At 40.9% G+C, this 21,392-nt stretch overlaps 1 protein-coding gene across 1 annotated transcript in view; it reads right to left on the bottom strand.

Annotated features, from left to right (window-relative positions):
* The window catches only part of LOC124615605 (E3 ubiquitin-protein ligase mib1), a 617,197-nt gene that overhangs the window by 569,044 nt on the left and 26,761 nt on the right, over nucleotides 1-21,392 (bottom strand). Inside the window, exons 5-6 of the mRNA XM_047143599.1 lie at nucleotides 19,123-19,242; nucleotides 11,626-11,780 (exon numbers count right to left, since the gene is read on the bottom strand). Of these exons, the coding sequence (XP_046999555.1) occupies nucleotides 11,626-11,780; nucleotides 19,123-19,242 (275 nt within the window). The remainder of the gene's footprint in view (nucleotides 1-11,625; nucleotides 11,781-19,122; nucleotides 19,243-21,392) is intronic.

The following is a 21,392-nucleotide window of genomic DNA, read 5'->3' as shown; positions in this document are numbered from 1 at the left end:
AGAAGACACAAGAAAAATGGAAATAGCACTGCACAACAGACCAGAAAAAATGTAGGGAAAAAGTGCGGGAAAGGTCTGGCTGGTGTAGACACCATGTCATGGCCTCATAACCAATGCCTAAGCTAATTGAGTGACTCATATTCCAGAGAAAAATTCAGGGACTTAAACCTGAGAGGAAAAACCATTTTCACGAAGAAAGCCAAGAACACGTGTAACTACGCAAGGGTCGTCCACTAACACCTGAGACTAGGAAGGTGAGAGGGCATATTTAGTGCAAAAGGCCAAAAGGGGGGGGGGGGGGGGCAATACAGCAAAATATGGATCACTGTGATGAGAGCCCCACAACTACAAAGGACGGGGGAGGAGGTGCAGCTCACTACAGAGTAGAAAACCATGGGTCACCCTAGTATCACCAATACGAAGAGAACAGAGAATGCCGCCAGGAGAGGCAGAGGGAAGAATGCCACAGGGTGAGAGCCTCCTTGATTGCACAAAGTTTATTAGACAGGGGGAGGGGGATGGGAGGGGGAGTGGGGGCTGTAGCCTCCCAAGAGCTGGCCCACAACTGAGCAGAAAGGGATTTTATGTAAAGCAAGAAATCCATACCCAGAGATGTCACAGAACGGCGAGTAGGTGGCGGCTTCCCCAGCCAGACAATCAGCAAATTCATAAACCGGGATACCTATGTGGCCAGAAACGCAAAAGAAATTAACTGAACAAGCAGCATCACCAAATCAGTGAGAAGGTTGTGGATTGTAGAGACCAAGAGGTGGTGGGAAAAACTCCAAGCGATAGTGTGAAGGCCAGTCATTGAGTCCATGCATAACAAAACTAAGGTGAGTTTAATGAAGCAGGGGCCCCAACAGGTGGCCATCAATTCCACAGTAAACACCCCTCATGTGGCAGGCAAGAGATGGTGTTCCATGCTAACAGAGTAAGTGAAGGCATATGATCAGCAGATTTAGGGCCATTGGTGTAAAAAAACAATGGCATCCTGAAACTCCAGTGTAAATGGAAATGAAGTCCCATGCTTCTTTACAGAGCGTAGGGGAACGATGCGAACGATGCGGGAGACCCGCACCACCTTACTAGGCAAGGTCCTAATGGAGGTGGTTTGCCGTTTGCCTTCCTCCGACCGTAATGGGGATGAATGATGATGATGAAGACGACACAACAACACCCAGTCATCTCGAGGCAGGAAAAATCCCTGACCCCGCCGGGAATCGAACCCGGGACCTCGTGCTCGGGAAGCGAGAACGCTACTGTGAGACCACAAGGGGCGGACGAAACTCCAGTAAGAGCATTTAAAACAAACAACGGAATACCATCCGGGGAGGGGGGTCAAGAGAGAAGGTGGGGAAAGGGACAAGGAGGGGAGCTGGAAGTCACGCTGGAGAGAAGTGTGGCAGAGCCCAACTGGTAAACCCACTTGAGGGTGCGCAGCGGACAGGTGATGCAATGGCCCAAAGCCATGAAAAGAACAGAATAGGTGGGTGACCAGGAGAAAAGTGGATACTGAGGGGATAGGAAACTAGGAACTGGGACTGCCAAATAAAAAGGGGAGGGATTCCATTATTACTGACGACTAGTGCAAAAGGCACCAATGGCTAAATGGAAACTAAAATGGTGAACCGGGAAAGGTTGAACAATCTGCGCTCCAAGAGGTGCGGGCAAGGAAGTAAAGGACTTTGTGTTTATGAACAGCCAACCTCCAGATAATGGATATGGGCCAACCAAGTAAGCTTGTTGTCAGGAAGAAGACCCAAGAAATGGATCTGAGAGACCAGAGTCAGATGTTGGGCATCAAGGTAGAGCTCTGGATCAGGATAGATTGCAGTATAGTGACAGAAATGCACTACCCTTGACTTAAGGAGAGGGAACCAAAAACTGTTTGACTGTGTCCACATGGAAGCACACTGGGTGACACCTTGGAGCTGTTGTTCAGCAGAGGCCAACGAATGTGAGCTAGCCCGAATACAGGAATCATTCACTATTACAGAAAAGAGGTGATCCAACAGTCCACAGAGGCCACAAGTACATTAACAGCATTGAGAAAAAGGAGGACACTTTACACAGAGGCCTGTGGAATGCCATTCTCCTGGTCCACCGACAGCTCAAAACAGTGACAACCCAGACTCTGAATGACCTGTGGGACATTGAGGGTAAGGAGGATGTGATGGCGCCAAGCAGTGTCATAGGCTTTACAAAGATTGAAGAAAGATACAACAAGATGGCAACGCTGAAAAAAAGGCCTGTTGAACTGTGGTTTCTAATCGAAGCCGATGATCGATCAGAAAGAGGCCGTCTTAAAAGCCACACAGGTAAGGAGATAAAAGGTCCCAAGATTCAAGGACCCAACTGAGCTGAAGAGTCACCATCCATTCTATTAACTTGCATGGAACACTGGTCACACTGATTGGCCAGTAACTATCAAGGGACAACAGATCCTTGTCAGGCTTACGAACAGGAACCACAATACTGTCTCTCTATTGAGAGGGGAAAATGTCTTTGAGCCAAATATGGTTAAACACCTGGAGGAGATATTGTCATCATGGATGTTGAGGTGTTGAAGCAATTGGTTATGGATGGAATAATGTGAAGATGGAATAATGGGAAGAAAAGAGGGCCAGAAGAAGCTCCCATTCACTAAAAGGTTCACTGTAGGGTTGTGCCTGACAAGAGGTAAAGGTAATTCTGAAGCTTCAGCCAGCTGTTCCCAGAGGTGGAAGGCGGCTGTATAGGAGGTTGATGCTAATGGTGTCACAAAATGGGTTGCAAATGTTTCACGAGAATTGATTGGTCTGGACAATGGCCACCTGGAAGGGCAAGGCCTAGAATGGAAGACTGCCGCTGACAACCTTAAAGGGTGTGGAGTGTGGTCCACACCCATGACAAAGGGACAGAAGAACCTAGAGAGGAAACAAAGTGTTCCCAACACACCCACTTGTTCTGTCTCATTGACATGCAGATGTTTAAAGGTAATAAGACCAGCAGAGGATAAAAGCTGCTTAAGATGTGGCAAGGCACAATGACGATCATGGATAGTGGTGGCAATGGCTGTGCTCCACCACAGAACTGGCAGATGGTGAACAGGGCCTGTCAAGCAGGAAACAGCAAGCCTCACAGCGCAGAGTATCCTATTGACAGACCACAGACAACTTAATCACTACCCTCTGACAAATAAGTTATAAACAAGACATGGAACATATACAGAAGCCAATCACAGCATGCTGGAAAGCCCAGTGGGGTAACATGGTCATTGGAAGGCATGAAGGGAACGAGAGAATCAACAGGAAGTGGTCACTATCACAGAGGTCATCATGGGGTGACCAGTGTAAGAAAGAAGGAGAGGGGAAGAGAGCAAAATATCAATGGCAGAGAAAGTGCCATATGCAGCATTAAATTGAATAGGGAAGTCATCATTAAGAAGGCACAGGTTGTGGTTCACAAGAAATTGGTCAACAAGGAGTCCCCGACTACACATAAAAGCACTGACCCACAAACGGTGATGGGCATTAAAATCCCCAAGGAGGAGGGAAGAAAGGGAGGAGACACTAAAGGAGGGCAATTAGGGCAGCAGATGTAGGTGTTCTGTCAGGCAAACTGTGACTGCTGATTCCAAGAGGACCCAGATGGCAACTGCTTCCAATGTGGTACAAAATTAGATCCACATACTAATAATATCAACACAGACCAATGCATAACCATCACCGGAAGACCAAAGAGGGTCGATCTGGTTCTGACAAAGCATGGAACCCACGAAGCACCAGTGAGTGAGTGTTAGTAAAATAAGATTCCTGGGGAACGACACAAGCTGCCAAGCAAAAGGCAATACGGGATTGCAACTCAGGGAGATGAAGGTAATATCCATTACAGTTCCATTGAATAAGCACAGAGTGGATATCCAAATGGAAAGCGAACGGACTAGAGCCTCTAGATCAACATCCAAAAATAAGAGGTCAGACTCAGGTTGTGAGGGGAGAGATGCATCTCTGTGGGCACCTTGTCCTGAGACTTAAGTTTCTTCTTTTTCTCTTCCATACGTTGAGGAGAGCACGGTACGGAGGGAGAGCAGGTTTTTACAAGATCCGAAAAAGAAAGAGAGCGGGCAATCTTGGGGCACGTGACTGTGTGTACCACAGCCAAGTTGTGGTAACAAGCCTCTGGCCTAAGAGATGCCGCAGGCAAGGCTCCTGGGAGGGAGCCCCATCATCAGCAGGTGCTGGGTAGCAGGGGGGGAGGGGGGGGGGGGAAGAGTGGCACCTGGAGGGCAGGTCATGAGAACTGCAGGGGCAGGGAAGAGGAGAGGGGAATGGAACTGGACTAAGGAAGAGGGAAGGTGGGGAAAGGACATAACAGAGGCAAAAATAGAAGTCACTGACACAGTCATATTTCTGACAAGCCTCAGTGTAAGATAAACAATCAAGGGACTTACACTCCCGTATCTTCCTTTCTTTCTCATAAGCTGAGCATGGGGAGTAACACTCATGACAATTAACATGCACAAGTGGTGGAACACAGGGGCTCCCGTCATGGAGTGGGTGTCTGCATTCACCACATAGATGGTTCGCTGTACATCGAGATGACGTTTGTCCAAAATGCAAGCACTGAAAGCCCCCTCATGGGTAGCGGTACGAATAGTTTCACATCGGACCGATAACACACAAGCTTGACCTCCTGCAAGAGGGTATTCGCCTCAAAAGCCAGAATAAATATGCAAGTATCAGTGTGATTGTCCTTACAACCCATCTGCACACATCGAACAAAACGAAAGCCCCATCATTCCAGACTGGTCTGGAGTTCCTCATCAGTTTGAAGGATGAGTTCCCTATGAAAAATGACTCCCTGAACCATATTCAAAGACTGGTGAGGACACCAGGCAGTCGCCAACATGAGCACAAGCACAAAGGGCTGCAGATTGGGCAACAGAAGAGGTTTTGACGAACAGTGAACCCAACCACACCTTACCAAGCGACTCCACTTTGCCATACTTTTCTTAAACATTTTCCAGTGAATGTCCTTGTCCATCCTAGTGCAGACCAGGTAGCGGAGAAAGTGTTTCATTCCAAGTCAGTGAGTCTGGCCCTCTACCCATGGTGTAACCAGGGAAGGAAAGGCTGCACAGTCAAAGAAAGCAGCTTTCAGTGATCTGTGACCAACTGAAGAGATGGCCATAGAAGAATGGCCAGTTTTTTGGAACTTTATATGTTTCATACACAAAGCACCTGCCCTGATACCACCCACTCTGCTCAGGGGCTCTCCTCATGGGAACCACCCAGCCACCACAAGGGCCATCTGGCATGGCAGCCATTGGTGGGAGTTCTGATGCTCCAGAACGATATGCAACTGTTCCTAGGCATACAGGGGGAGGCAACAACTCAGCTATCAGAAGTGTGATCCCTGTGTTGTCAAGGAGCTCAGCCTGTTGGATACATAACAGCCCCACCACACAGACTGGCTACACATCCTGGTGATCTAGCAGGGTAGAGAGGGGCTACAGTGGGAAAGGAAGAGGGGAAGGGAGAAGGGGAGATTTCTTCCCCAAATGGCTCACACAACGAGAGAAAATTTTGACATGGAGGTCAAACCCCAAAGGAGGACCAACGTACAGGAAGGAAAAGCAGCCTGCGAAGGAAAAATGGGCTACAGTAGCTTAGGGACCCATGTGTGCCACACATGAACTCATGAGTCCCCTGGGGAGAATATAGTCTATATTCTTATTTATAATTTTAGATGGTATCTACCCTTCCCCCCCCCCCCCCCCCCTATCCCCAATGAACCATGGACCTTGCCATGGCGTTCTATGGATCGGAGCATGGAATGTCAGATCCCTTAATCAGGCAAGTAGCTTAGAAAATTTAAAAAGGGAAATGGATAGGTTAAAGTTAGATATAGTGGGAATTAGTGAAGTTCGGTGGCAGGAGGAACAAGACTTTTGGTCAGGTGAATACAGGATTATAAATACAAAATCAAATAGGGGTAATGCAGGAGTAGGTTTAATAATGAAAAAAAATAGGAGTGCGGGTAAGCTACTACAAACAGCATAGTGAACGCATTATTGCGGCCAAGATAGACTCGAACCCCATGCCTACCACAGTAGTACAAGTTTATATGCCAACTGGCTCAGCAGATGACAAAGAAATTGAAGAAATGTATGATGAAATAAAAGAAATTATTCAGATAGTGAAGGGAGACGAAAATTTAATAGTCGTGGGTGACTGGAATTCAATGGTATGAAAAGGAAGAGAAGGAAACGTAGTAGGTGAATGTGGATTGGGGGTAAGAAATGAAAGAGGAAGTCACCTGGTAGAATTTTGCACAGAGGATAACTTAATCATAGCTAACACTTGGTTCAAGAATCATGTAAGAAGGTTGTATACATAGGAGAAGCATAGAGATACTAGACGGTATCAGATAGATTATGTAATGGTAAGACAGAGATTGAGGAGGATTGGGTTGTTTGGGGAAGGAGACCAGACAGCAAGGCCATCGGTCTCATCGGATTAGGGAAGGACAGGGAAGGAAGTCAGCCATGCCCTTTCAAAGGAACCATCCCGGCATTTGCCTGGAGGGATTTAGGGAAATCACAGGAAACCTAAATCAGAATGGCCGGACGCAGGATTGAACCGTCATCTTCCTGAATGCGAGTCCAGTGTAGAGATTTAGGAACGAGGTTTTAAATTGTAAAACATTTCCAGAGGGAGATGTGGACTCCGACCACAATCTATTGGTTATGAACTGTAGATTAAAACTGAAGAAACTGCAAAATGGTGGGAATTTAAGGAGATGGCACCTGGATAAACTGACTAAACCAGAGGTTGTACAGAGTTTCAGGGAGATCATAAGGGAACGATTGACAAGAATCGGGGAAAGAAATACAGTAGATGATGAATGGGTAGCTTTGAGAGATGAAATAGTGAAGGCAGCAGAGGATCAAGTAGGCAAAAAGACAAGGGCTAGTAGAAATTGATGAAAGGAGAAAATATAAAAATGCAGTAAATGAAGCAGGCAAAAAAAATACAAACGTCTCAAAAATTAGATCGACAGGAAGTGCAAAGTGGCTAACCAGGACAAATGTAAGGATGTAGAGGTATATCTCACTAGGGTAAGATAGATACTGCCTACAGGAAAATCAAAGAGACCTTTGGAGAAAAGAGAACCACTTGCATGAATATCAAAAGCTCAGATGGAAAACCAGTTCTAAGCAAAGGAGGGAAACCAGAAAGGTGGAAGGAGTACATAGAGGGTCTATAAAAGTGCAATGTACTTGAGGACAATATTATGGAAATGGAAGAGGTTGTAAATGAAGATGAAATTGGAGATATGATACTGCGTGAAGAGTTTGACATAGCACTGATAGACCTAAGTCAAAACAAGGCCCCGGGAGTAGACAACATTCCATTAGAACTACTGACAGCCTTGCATTACATAAGCAGAGCAGGTGTTCATTTATTAGATAATGAAACAATAATGGAATAATAAAACAATAAATAATGTTAGGGTCTTTAAAGTTAGTGAGCCTGTCTCTGCAGTAGGGTTATTTTTTGAGAATGCACTCAACTAGCAAACAAGGCAAGAAACGTAAGTAAAATAATGAAGCTGACAGACATGATTAATGAAAAAGATAAATGTATACAGACAAATGTGGTTTAACTATCTTGATGATATATATTTTTTTGAACTAGGCAACATTGGGTACTGTTTGTATTGTGCAATTCATGACACTGCAGCTGGGAATGAAAGCTTAATGGAAAGATCAATATTTTGGTGACGTACAAGTCATACAATGCTGCATTATCAGATCTGTAGGTTATCTGAAAACTTCTATTTGCGTTCTGAGGAATTATGAGCTTAAAGTGCTAAGACTGGGATGAAGAAAAGTAATTTTGCTGATGAAATGATAACTGTGGTACTAGAGTGATGTTAATATTCTGACAGGTCAACAATTTGGTAACATTTAGTGATTTTTGTGAGGATTTAATTTTCTGGTTGAATGAGAGTAGTACTCAGAACTGAGTGGAGAAATATGGCAATGATTTGGTACAACTTCCATCCCCTTGATTTTGATTTGACTGGTAATTAAGTTATGTGATGGTGACTCTATTCTTTGTTCATTATGTAATGTTTAGTAAATCTATGCTACTGCACATCTTGAGCTTTTGCTATTTTGAAAAAGGGGAAAGAGACCCAAATCTTTCAAGTTTAACCAGTTTCAGACAGAGTCATGATTTAGAGCAATGTTTTGTAATGTAATGTGCACTTGATTTAAAATTTTTACTAGGCCCCACCTTTTGTACTATAGTCAATTTTAATGCTAATTACTGTAATGTTACGAGAACTATGTAATGTATTTATTTATGATGTAATGACTACCATTTGCCATTAGTGTTAAACATTTTGTTTTCTTTGACTTAAGCCAGAAGAAAAATTAAGTGTACTAAAGTACCGCATTTTTCTAATTTTTTTAATGTACTGTGGCGGAGGAGAACCACCTCTAAGGGAACTGATAGCAGTGCATTTCCTCACTTGGGCCTGTTAAAGCTGTTTAAAAAGTGTGAAAGTGCTTGTGAAAAAATACTAAACATTGAGCAAGTGAAATTTTCTGCCTGAAAATTAAGTGTAATGTACAGTGTAATTTAGTTTTTTTTGCAACCCATGAGGATTTATTTTGTTTAGCAAGACAGGACTTGCCCAAAGTGATATGTCTCTTTGAATATAATCCTTGTTTAACCCAAGAAGGACATTCACTTATGACACTGCTCTGATTGCATGTCCCGATGGTTTGCAGCACTGCCACCAGAACCAAATTTGCGCATGTCATTCGCACCATGATTATGTTGCTTTTCTTCCTCATTGGACCACATGGCCATCACATCTGCCCACTGGTGCCACCAGGGCACCCGAGGAGGAGCAGATGGGCGATGCGCACTGGCACTCTCCCCTGCCGTCTCAGCTTGCCGCCCCAATGGACTTCGACTCATTGTCATCGTCGCCATCGCTGTCATTGCCCCAGGACATACCCCCAGGACTGGACGTGTGCCCAGGCAGCAGTTTTCTGGAGGATGCTCCTGTTGCCTCACAAGCTAGATGGCAGGATAAGTCAGGAGTATACCGTTCTCCACTGTCATGGCTCCTGGCTTTTCTCTACGTACAGTTTCCTGCCTCATACATTCCTACCCCCCCCCCCCCCCCCCACTGTTGTTTGCATCCTCTTTACATGCCAATAGTGCGACAGTTTGGGGGAAGGGGGGGGATGGGGGGGATGGGGGAGGGGAAGGAAGTTGCTGGCGTGAGCTGTCATTAGCACACCAGTCGGCAAAGATGAAACACAAAGATTGATTAGTAGGTGCTGTGCTGGATCAAGCGTGCCTAACACGAGAGGGGCCAGAGGCACACTCACAAGCAACACACCGCCAATGCTCTCTCGACAACATGTATTTAGACCACTGCCACTGACTGGAGGGCCTCACTCACTCACTCACTCAATCATCCAGTTTGGCGTCTATCAGTTTACTCACAGAGCGGGTGTAGTTCGTCAGAGGCTATGACAGTACATAGCAACCAGATTAGTGACTATAATGGGACTAGTTTACGTCAACCACAATTGTACCTTACATCAGTCTGCAGCAGGACTATTGCTGATGAGCTTGTACCACAACACATGGATTCTATTCAAGTTAAATAAAGTTTTCAGTTCATATACATAAAGAACCATATTAATCCATGTGTGCATTTGTGTTGTAGAAAGAGGATACTGGGTCACCCGTAACAACATCCTCTCCCTTGCTTTACAAGATGCTACACACAACATATCTCGTCAAATGGTTGGTCGCTGGTGTTGCACGTTCAGAGAAGGAAAATAAAGCGTGGGCATCCCTCCACATCCACTCTCGGGACAGCACTTCCAAAGCAATGCCAAAGCTGATGTGGAGCAGGCTGTGCAACAATTCCTTGAATTGCAGGACATGGAGTTTTACCAGAGAGCTTTCTTCAAACTGATTACATGCTATGACAAATATCTCATTGTTGGTGGCGACTTTGTCAAAAAATAGTGCAAGGCCTTTAGTTAATGATGCCATGGTGTATTTGTTTTTGGCAATAAAGTTTCCAAGTGAAAAACATTGATGAAACTTACTTATTTTGAGAACATCCTTCATAATATCCTATTCTTTTCCACTTTCTACCACAATATACATGATTCTTCCAAGGTGTGACCTCTCTAGTAGGTAGACCCCAATTTGTATTACATGATGTGAACTTTCATATTATTGACAAAATTATTTAATTGGATAGATAAAAAGTCTACTCACCAAGCAGCGGCAGAACACACACATAAAAGGCTGTTGTAACTGGCAAGCTTTCGGAGCCAGTGGCTCCTTCTTCAGATAGAAGGATTGAAAGGGAACAAAGGAGGGTGAAGGAAAAGGACTGGAGAGGTCTAGGAAGTGGGGTAAATTTCAGGAAAGCCACCCAGAACTGCGGGTCAGGGGAGACTTACTGTATGGGATGAGAAGGAAGGTATACGAGGAAACAGAAATGTTATTTGCACACATTTTACTCTTTGTTGTCATACTTACACAGAAATGGATGAGCATTGATTTTTAAACCAAGGGATAGGAGAGGGTAGTATTTGAGAAATAGCAAAGATTGTAAACTATATGCGTGCTGATGTGGTAAGGGAGTATCCTGAATGTACCAATATCATGGGTATGAATGACAGTCACAGAAACTGAGCAGCTCAAGCTGTCAGAAATGTTTGAGGTGAACAGGTAGTGACAGTGCATGGAAGGCAACCACATACTACAGTCAAACAGCTCAGTGTTTAAACATTTGGGGGTAACAAAACTAATACCTATTACAGCAGGTCCAAGAATCCTGCTGTGTATGTAGCTCTGAAACACAGAAATGATGCGCATATCCATAGCAATAACAGTACACAAAAGAGAGAGATTAGAATTTGCTTGATATCATCGAAACCAGGCAGCTCTTAATTAGTGGCAGTAGCCTTATCTGATGAGTCACATTTTTATTTGAAAGGACAGTTGGATTTAGAGATACCTGGCAATAGCTGTTTAAGAACAAATAGTCTGCAAACAATACTGGGCGAAAATAGGGAAGTGGGAGCGGCATTATTTTCCAGGAAATGTTTTTCTGGCTTTTTAAAGGACCATTAATCCACGTGGAAAGAATTATTGACAGGCCACGTTTTGGATGCACTCTCAGATGTCACATTTGTAGATACATGTTGATTGCCTTCCCTGAGGGGATAATATATTTCATTACAGCTGAGTATGGTACCTCACCACAGAGCTACAAGTGTCTGTACAAGGATGAAGATGCTCGATAAGGATGTGAAGGTCCATCTTAGTACCCCACTTTCTCAAATCTTAATTCATCTGAATACTTGTGGAGCCAGATTAATTGTTGTGTGGGATGTCTAAAACCTCAACCACCAACATTTAAAAATGTGGGGTAAGTACAGCAAATAATATAGCTCACGTACCTGTGGAGACCCATCATGATCTAGCATTTTGCTTCCAGTTCATGTAGTGGGAGTGTGTGCGTACATACAATTACAACTTTGATTTGTTACAACTATATTCAATTTTTCTCATATTTACATACCTGTTGCCACTTGGGTAGGATACTACAATATCATGATCTTCATCTATACCAACAACTGTTCCAGTTGTGCCGAGACACTCAAACATTCCATCCGTCCAGCCTCCATGCCCATGCTGCAATGACTGGACAATTTCCAACTCCAAGTCAACATTTACCTATAAATTCATAACTTATGTTTAGTTCCTACACAATGATCAATATGACAAAATGAATTTGTATGAACACAGCAGATTACATAATCAAAAACTGACAGTTTCCTATAAATGTTAGTTTCATCAAATGAAAACATACCAGTATGACAAATGTATGGAAGATAATGGAGTTCTTAAAAACATCAATACATTCAACAAGTATGTAATACAAATCACACAACTAAACAAAGTCATTTTTTTCTAAAACTTGCTCCACAGCTTTAACATATTTGAAGAAAATCATATTACCATCTTAAGCTGTTTTTACTGAATGCTTTATTGATGACTAGTTCCAGTAGGAAGTACTATATTCATATTGACATAAAATACATTATAAAAAGTACATCTTGACAGGACAGGTTAAGACACACAACACACAAAATGTCAAATTCATGTTAACAGTTGTCTTTGTCAAGAAAATTTACATCAAAATCTTCTGTACTGCTGTCATATTTTCTCCACTTCACACATAAACATATCTGTCGAAGTTGTATGACGTAAATCAATCTTAGTTATGTATGGCATAGAACTGTGACAGAATTTTATTGAGATGTGATATGGAACACACATGACAGCAGCACAGACAGTTCTTATGTAAATTTTCTTGACAAAGACAACTGTTAACATGGATTTGACATTTTATGTGTTCACTTAGCCCGCCTAGAGATTTTATTATAATATATTTTAAGTGTACTTGAAAAAGTTACTTATCATAGAAACAAGTCATCAATGAAGAATTCACTGAAAGCAGCTTTTGTTGGTAAAATGAATGGCTTCACTTTTTCCAATATTCAGCTGTCTGCCATGCATATGTAGTAGGAAGTTTCATACCAACATCCAACAGTAAAAGGTTTAACCAAAAATACTCTCTCACCAGTCATATGTTATACAGACAGCAGTATCTGACTGGAAAAAAGAAGTCTGTATATTGTAAATAGTTTATTCAAATGTAGCGATATTTTGAGAACAAGTAGGTGTTATATTTTTATTAAAACATTTCTCCATAATATCTGATACCTCAAGCACAAATCAGTTTCATTTTTTCCATGTACATTCTACGGGATGCCAACATAAATAATGGCTATTTTGAAAGGGGGGGGGGGGGGGGGTGAGACCACTTAAGGCTATACAGATTTATGAATTTTTTTGGGAAATGCATCATCACTCTCACTTTTCCAATAGGATGGTTAAACAGTTAGTCATTAGTGAAGACATTATTTTGTGCAGTTCATTTCCTCTTTAACATATTTTCCTTTGGTACATCTTGTTTCTTATTTAAGATTCCCTATTGAATGTGAAATTTAATTTTATTGGGACATCTAGCAGTAGAGGCAGCTAAAGTGCTGTTCACAAAATGACAAGAAGGGACTGAATCTCCAAAGTTTCAGAACTGATTCCCATAAATAACACTCTGAATATTTTGTACAAAATATAATTAACAATATTTAAAGGATATAGCATTAGGACTTTGCATTATTGTGCAAGCCCAAGTGTTTAAAGCTAAAACAAACACTTTATTGGGAAAAAATGGTTTATACTGTTGAAAACTGAATGATGTTACATCTTGTATTGGTTTTTCACATACACTAATCATCTCCATGTATTTGGTTTTATACCTGCACAGGCATAGTCAATTGTGCCAATTACAGCAAGAATGTTTGTCTGGCAATTGTTTCAGTAATGTAGTTATGTTCCCCAATGGAACACATACACCTCTAACTGATTTCTTGACAAGCTTGAAGTGATTAGCTTGCCTGAATCGAAAGTATTTCCCCTCTCAGCTTAATAAATTTCATGTGTTGCATTTTCTATGGTAAAGTATATCTCTGTTTGCATGTCATGTCACTAATCATTCCATAGGAACAATCTTGTTTCTGAACAGCACTCACACATGAAATATGAGCAGTTTTTGTGATCTATGTTACTATAAAAGTGGGTAACAAGGTTTCATTACGTAGGAACAATTTTGTACTACTGTGCATCACAGCCTTACCTGTGAATACAAATTATGTAGACTGAGGTTAATAAATTAAATATTTACAAGTAAATATTGGACTTTTGGCATGTTATCAACCAGAAGAAAAGAATAAATGCCAGCAAGTAGATTCTTAACAGTAGTGTGAATGTATCAAAAGTAACTGTATAAATATATAAACATGTTATCAGGGAGTGGATATACTGTCAGTTTGCATTTAAATATTAAACAGATTTCATTACCTGTGTTGCGAAGCTGGTGGGAGGGGCATATAGTGTCACAAAATTATAGACACTGACAATCATACTCCTACTGCTAGTACAATCACAGCTAATGTCAAATTTTGTTGTGTTTTGAACTCAGTATGTTCTGAAGTTAATACATTTTCTACTTTAATGCACTACAATTTTAATACATTTATTTTCACACAAATACTGATTTGGTGTCTTTACTTTATTTTATTTTTCCCTGTGGTTACTGAAGTCTATCTACTACAAGTCAACTGGCCACTATTATGCCTGTCACTCTGGTCAAAGATCTTATGATGATGAGCCTGTGCTTCATAGCTGTAGCTTTTGTTAATATTTTTTGTTTCGGAAAAGAAAAATTTTGGTCATGATGGATACCACTCAGTACTGAAGTGTGTGTCAGTCAGTCTCTCTCTCTCTCTCTCTCTCTGTCTCTATAATGGCTATTTTCCAGCACAAATATACACAATTTCAGCATTAAACTATCAGTTTCAGCTGTCACTGAATTTGTTCAATGCTTTTAATAGTAACATTTATACACATTAAACAATAAAAAAGAAATGCCATAAACTACAGACTTCTGGTACAATATGGTACTGTCGATACTTCTTTTCTTCATATCTGTAGATATATTAGTCACATAAATTTTTTTGTTGTGCACAAAATTTTAAATGGTATTAAAATTCAAATTTCGTGAACTATCTTATCACAGATGCATAGCATCTCAATTACAAATACTAATGTCTGCATTTTTAAATTTTGTTTCAATATGTCAGTGTATGTGAAACTGCATATGAATAGTTAGCTAATGTGCACAACGGTATTAGCCTTTATACGCATGACACTTGACACTCATACCAATTGACAATGTGGTTTTCTCAAAGTTCTTGGGTGTGAGCTACTGTTTCTTCTTATGGTATGACATCACTGTAGCCCGTACATTTTAATTTTGACAAAAGCTGTATAATCATAGCGTGTAGGCTTTCACGGCCGGCGTCTTCAGTAATTAAAACTTCTGAGCTAAGAGGCCGTGGTCCAATAGTAGAAATACTTCTCCCTGACGTTTCGTTGCCAGCTGCGGGCAACATCATCTGAGGTGAGTCTACGACTGGCTACTACGCCGTAGAGGTCCTGTTTATATAGAGCGCGTACAGGGAGCCACCACTCGTCACGTGTTGTCAACAGTAAAACTATCTCTGGCTGGCGTCATTACTCTCAATCGAAGGTAATCGATTGTCACATCTTTGGTACAGAGTCGATCGCCATATCTTATATAGCTTCAAGCCTTCTTCTTTCCTGTTAAAATTATTGTGGTGTTTAAAAATCTCTACAGCCTCTCTATACATACGTGCATAATAATGCGATGTCTTAGCTAGCACGCTCGTCTCACTAAATTTTATCTCACGGTCACCCGTTTCAAAAACATGTTCCGCTACAGCCGATTTGTCCATGTGTCCCAGTCGACAGTTCCTTTTATGTTCAGTTAGGTGAGTATTGATACTTCTTTTTGTGGTTCCAATGTAAACCTTCCCACAACTACACGGAATCTTATACACACCAGGAGTAGCTAAAGGGTGTCGTGCATCTTTCGCCGATCTTAAGCATTCACTAATCTTCTTGGTGGGTCTGAAGATTGTTTCAACTTTGAACTTGGCCAGCACTTTCCCGATACGGTCCGTAACATTGAGGATGAATGGAGGAAAAACTTTCCCCACCGATGGTTGTTGTTGTTGCACGTTTTCGGACTTTTTCTTCTGGGATGGAGTGCTCTATCTATCTTCTTACCAGCGTACCCATTTTTTTGGAAAGCGGTTCGCAAGTGGTTTAGTTCCTCCTTCAAATAAGCTGGCTCACAGATTTTATTAGCCCTGTCCATCAATGTCTTGATAATACCTCTCTTCTGCCTGGGATGATGGTTCGAATCCTTATGAAGATAACGATCGGTATGCGTATCTTTTCTGTAGACTTTGTGACCCAGAGTCCAATCTGCTCGTTTAATTACTGAGATGTCCAAAAAATTTATCTGTCCATTACTTTCTGTCTCCATAGTGAACTGTATTTTTGAATTGATGCTATTCAAATGCTTCAAAAAACGGTTCAGTTCTTCTTCACCGTTATTCCATATGACAAAAGTGTCGTCCACATACCGATACCACTTCAAAGGCCTTTTTCTGGCTGACTGCAGTGATTGCTGTTCAAAAAATTCCATAAAAATATTGCTACCCATTGCCACTCCATTAATTTGTTCATAGAACTCATTATTATACTGAAAATAAGTCATGGAAAGGCAATGTCTAAACAAAGCTGCAATGTCAGTAGAAAATATGTCAGATATGCAAGCAAGAGCTTCGTTGAAAGGAACCATGGTGAACAGAGACACCACATCAAAGCTGACAAGAATATCACTGGGGCTGACGGTAATCTCCTTCAATTTTTCGATGAAGTGTATAGAGTTTTTAATATGATGATCAGTTTTTCCAATAAACGGTTGTAACAAGGTGGCAAGATGTCTTAGCCAGCTCATGAGTAGGGGATCCAATAGCACTTACTATCAGTCTCAGTGGGACATTAGGTTTATGCACCTTAGGTAGCCCATATAATCTAGGAGGATAAGCTTCCGTTTTGCAAAGATCTTTTTTATCCTCTGAAGGAATAGAAGACTTTTTTATTAATTGATTGGTAACTGTCAACACTTTCGTTGTAGGATCCTTTTTTAACTTTTTATAAGTGGTAAGATCCAAAAGGTCACTGATCTTCTTGTGGTAGTCTTCACTCTTCATCACCACGGTAGCATTTCCCTTGTCAGCAGAAAGTACAATAATACTCTTGTCCGCATTAATCTCCTGTAATGCTTTCCTTTCTCCTTGAGACAGATTACTGCTAGGTGGCTTAGCTTCACGCAGTATCCTGGCTGTTTCCATCCTAACTTCATCAGCAGTGTGTGATGGTAACAGCCGAATCCCTGCCTCTATATTAGCTACAATATCCTCCGTCGGAATCTTCAGTGGAGTAATTGCAAAATTTCCTCCTTTCGAGAGAACAGAAGTTTCTTCCCTGGATAATTCTTTTCCGGAAAAATTTATAACTGTTCGAAAATTGTCTATAACCGGTGTTTCCTGTCTGCTCTTATGTAGATTATCAAACTTCTTCTTCTGTCTATTACAAGACACTTCTGCACTATGTTCCATGGATCTAAATGTTAGCCCATCCACCTTATTCCAATCGCAAACATGCATTGTATTGCTAATAAATAGATGGAGATTTAATAGTTGACTGCATGTTACCGCCAGTCCTCGACGTGTTTGATGGATCAGTTCCCGTAGCATTGCCAGTTCCATGCGTGAATAGATACGGCTAGCTTGCGCTGAATGAAACAATCTTCTCACCTTCAAAAACTTTGGAACTGTACCGGTGTCACGACAACATTGCAAGAAAGTGAGCGAACAAAGCTGCTGGGCCTTCTTCTTGCGTAGGCTCTCCAATCGTCGTACCATAACCGGCATATCCTCCCCGTAGAGGCGTCTAATCATAGCGTGTAGGCTTTCACGGCCGGCGTCTTCAGTAATTAAAACTTCCGGGCTAAGAGGCCATGGTCCAATAGTAGAAATACTTCTCCCTGACGTTTCGTTGCCAGCTGCGGGCAACATCATCTGAGGTGAGTCTATGACTGGCTACTAGGCCGTGGAGGTCCTGTTTATATAGAGCGCGTAGAGGGCGCCAGATAAGATATGGCGATCGACTCTGTACCAAAGATGTGACAATCGATTACCTTCGATCGAGAGTAAGACGCCAGCCAGAGATAGTTTTACTGTTGACAACACGTGAGACAACACGTGACGAGTGGTGGCGCCCTCTACGCACTCTATATAAATAGGACCTCCACGGCCTAGTAGCCAGTCGTAGACTCACCTCAGATGATGTTGCCCGCAGCTGGCAACGAAACGCCAGGGAGAAGTATTTCTACTATTGGACCACGGCCTCTTAGCCCGGAAGTTTTAATTACCAAAAGCTGTATAGTTTCACTTTTAATTTATCATCATTACTGTTTATCTTTTAGATCTTAAGATGGCTGATTATGGCCAAAACCGGTAAGATCTTGTCGAAATTGTATGTGATTGTTCCAGAAAATAAACAATTTCTTTGAAAAATGATAATATTTATCTATCAGGAAAATAATGTGACTTAATTTTACATCACAGTCATAACAAAGATTACCACCAAACCAACAAATCAATTAAAAACACTGCAATTTCATTCACCTCTTGAGATGATTACTGTTATGTGGAAAACGGCAAGTTACATTGTGGATTGGAATCGACATTAAATTATAAGACAAACTACAACTGGCTGGGTTAATCAGATCAAACAGCAGAGGAAGGCAGGGGTATACCATATTACCTCTAACAGGACAAGGCCTAATAAAGCATTGGGATACTCAAAGCAACCTTTGGGTTGAGGACTTCTTTACTTTATATGGAAAATATTTTTTGAATAGCTATGTTCATCTACATTCCGTAACTAGTGATGTTCTAGCAAATAAGACAGTCACAAAAATGTAAAATGTATTTCCCACACTGTTCCACCACAAAGATGAAGAAATTTAACCAATTTTAGCACTAAAGGGAAGTTGCTAACTGACCATTTCCCAAAATATTTGTGATGAAAAGCTGTTATATTAGGAAATCAAATTAATCAAACAAACAGTAAATGGGTTTCTGAAACACATAACAAAACACCAACAGCTTATTAGAAATACCAATGAAGAACTGAAGTATGAATTGAAGCCCAAATGATGTACAATATGTCTAGCTTCAACAAAATATGACTTTTTTTGAAGTACCTTTGACGGGAAACAGCTCATATTATAAAAACATGAATTGCTATAACAAGGTAACACATTCTTTCTGATTATCTTTCTAAAATGAATAGAAATGAATTAGACTACAGCTATGAAACTGCATAAGACTTCAAGAGATCACTAAAAATAGAGGTTATCAAAAATACTATGTTTGTGGTGTCGGAGTGTGCTTCCACAAAAGCCAAAGTATATTTGTAAGGGATGTAAAGTGCCAAAGAAGCATACCTGATCACCAATTTGCAGACCATGTGGTCCAGTACGTCCTGGACCTTGTTCTCCCAGCAGTGGCAAATGGTCTCTGTACACTGTTTGCCCTTTTGCATCATTTACAACTTTAAGGTCAGCCTGAAATAAGAATTGTTTAAATTCAGTTCTGTTTCAGCAGATAACCAACACTGTGAGAAATCACTGACTGCAAGTAATGGTTACTTTAATTAATGTTACTTAAAAACTACAAACTATGATGTAAGTAAGAAAAACTACCAATAAGAAGTATATGAAAAATAAAATGTTCCAGGCACAAGTTTGACATATGTTCTGTGATCTGAAATAGTTTTGTTGTAATTGTATTCAATTACCAATACATCCCAAGAAGTAAAATATGATGAAACCATATTTTCTTGTAGAATGCTCAAATTGCACTTGGTTCTACCAATTACAAATTCTCCCATGTTTACGCACTTTGCCACACCACTCTGATGTAGCTCTTTGCCATTTCCATTCAGTGACATTCAAAACTACCATCTTATTGACCATAGTCCACAAGCACAGTTCACAAGCACAACACAGTTCATCAAGCAAACTACATAAAATCTGCAAACTCTTCCCTGAGAACCTGGCTCCCCAGTTCTTAAAGTATAAGCCTGAACACGTCTGTCTGCTAGTGATTTGTGTCCAGCCACTTTCAACAAGCTACTGTGCGCAACAGCACTGTATTAGCAGTTAATGAATACTGAGTTTTTATTTCACTTTTTGTTTTCATTGATTGACCTGGAAAGAATGATGACATGTTATCTGAGCCATAGATATGGCTCACTATACAATGGGCTCAGCATAAAGCACAAGGTGCAGATATAGTGAGTGTCTTACATCCTCTGTACAACTGTCCTCACTGCATGAACTTGTGCTCGTTGGAAATCTCTTCCCCTGCCCCTGACACCTTCCTCTGCTAGTGCTCAAGTGAAAGTTTGAGAACTATACATCGCAAAGTCACAATTAATTACAAAATGGAGCATAAACTATGTGCAATGGACTAACTGGAGGGAAGCAGCTAAGGGCCATAAAAGATTTTAAAAAATACTGTAAAACATCTTATCAAGAAATTCTATCTGTTCATTAAACACTGTGGCAGATTTTAATACACAACTGTGATTATGCACAGTGCAACGAAATCCTATTATAGAAAAATTGTTAATTTTTCAAGCTTGACTTGCATAATGACATACACTAAAGTAATCGATTTATTATGACATTATAATGTTATGGTATCCAAGGAGTTGCCTACAAATGGTGTAAGAGGTATCTTTATGCTAGCAACAGAAGGTGGAAATATATAACAAAAACAAATAATTCTTCACAGTTTATATGAAGGCTAATTACTGTGTATCTCAAATCCGAATTTAGGGCATTTACTGTCCTTAATAATTAGAAATGATGTACCATTTCCCCTCCAGCACCAGAGGCACTGATTTTCATGTATAGTGCCAGCCTTTTTATAAATTTATACAATTGTTGTTTTAAGGGAATGTATTGATGCTACAGTGTTCATCTTTTGCATGCTACTATAAGAGGTTTCATCAAACCAATGGTGTGCACAATCTGTGTCTTCTGCACTTTTGTTTACATAGATAAGCGATTTCTGGTATTTCCTTAGTGTCTGAGTTAAATCATGTGTGAGATTGTCCAAAACCTTAGGTACTAAAACTTCACACAAAAATTAAACATGTCTTTAATGTGAACTGTGTCAAAACTTGAGTATGTGTAGTGATATATCATTGATTTTTGAATTCTGAGCGCTACAAAAAATAATTTCATGCTACAACATCAGTTGTAATCTATATCTGTGTTTCATACTTGGAATGCAGTCCCAGATTTGTGCATTCAGCCACGACAATGTAGTTGCAAAAGTGTGTGTGTGTGTGTGTGTGTGCGTGTGTGTGTGTGTGTGAGCGCACGCGCGCATGTGCAAGCATATGTATGTGCACTCCAGCTCATTATAGGTTTACAAAAGTTATTAAAGTTACAATTCTTCTTTGTCTACCAGTTGATGACTCAATGCTTCTACTATCTGTTGAGTTGTCAACTTTTCTCCTAAGTTATTTATATTAACAGACATATATTTTTGAGAAGTTTTGGAAGTCACTAGCCTTGGAACTCACTACTGCTGTGCATGAGATTTTCTGTAGCAAACTGGTGTTTGTAGGTTATAGTTATTGTACTGTATATAATAACTATCATATATTAAAAACAAAGATTCCATGACTTACCAAACGGGA

The sequence above is a fragment of the Schistocerca americana genome, chromosome 5, assembly GCF_021461395.2.
Source record: "Schistocerca americana isolate TAMUIC-IGC-003095 chromosome 5, iqSchAmer2.1, whole genome shotgun sequence".
Classification (NCBI taxonomy): domain Eukaryota; kingdom Metazoa; phylum Arthropoda; class Insecta; order Orthoptera; family Acrididae; genus Schistocerca; species Schistocerca americana.
The sequence above is the reverse complement of the archived record's forward strand: the minus strand, read 5'-3'. Positions and strand labels throughout refer to the sequence as shown.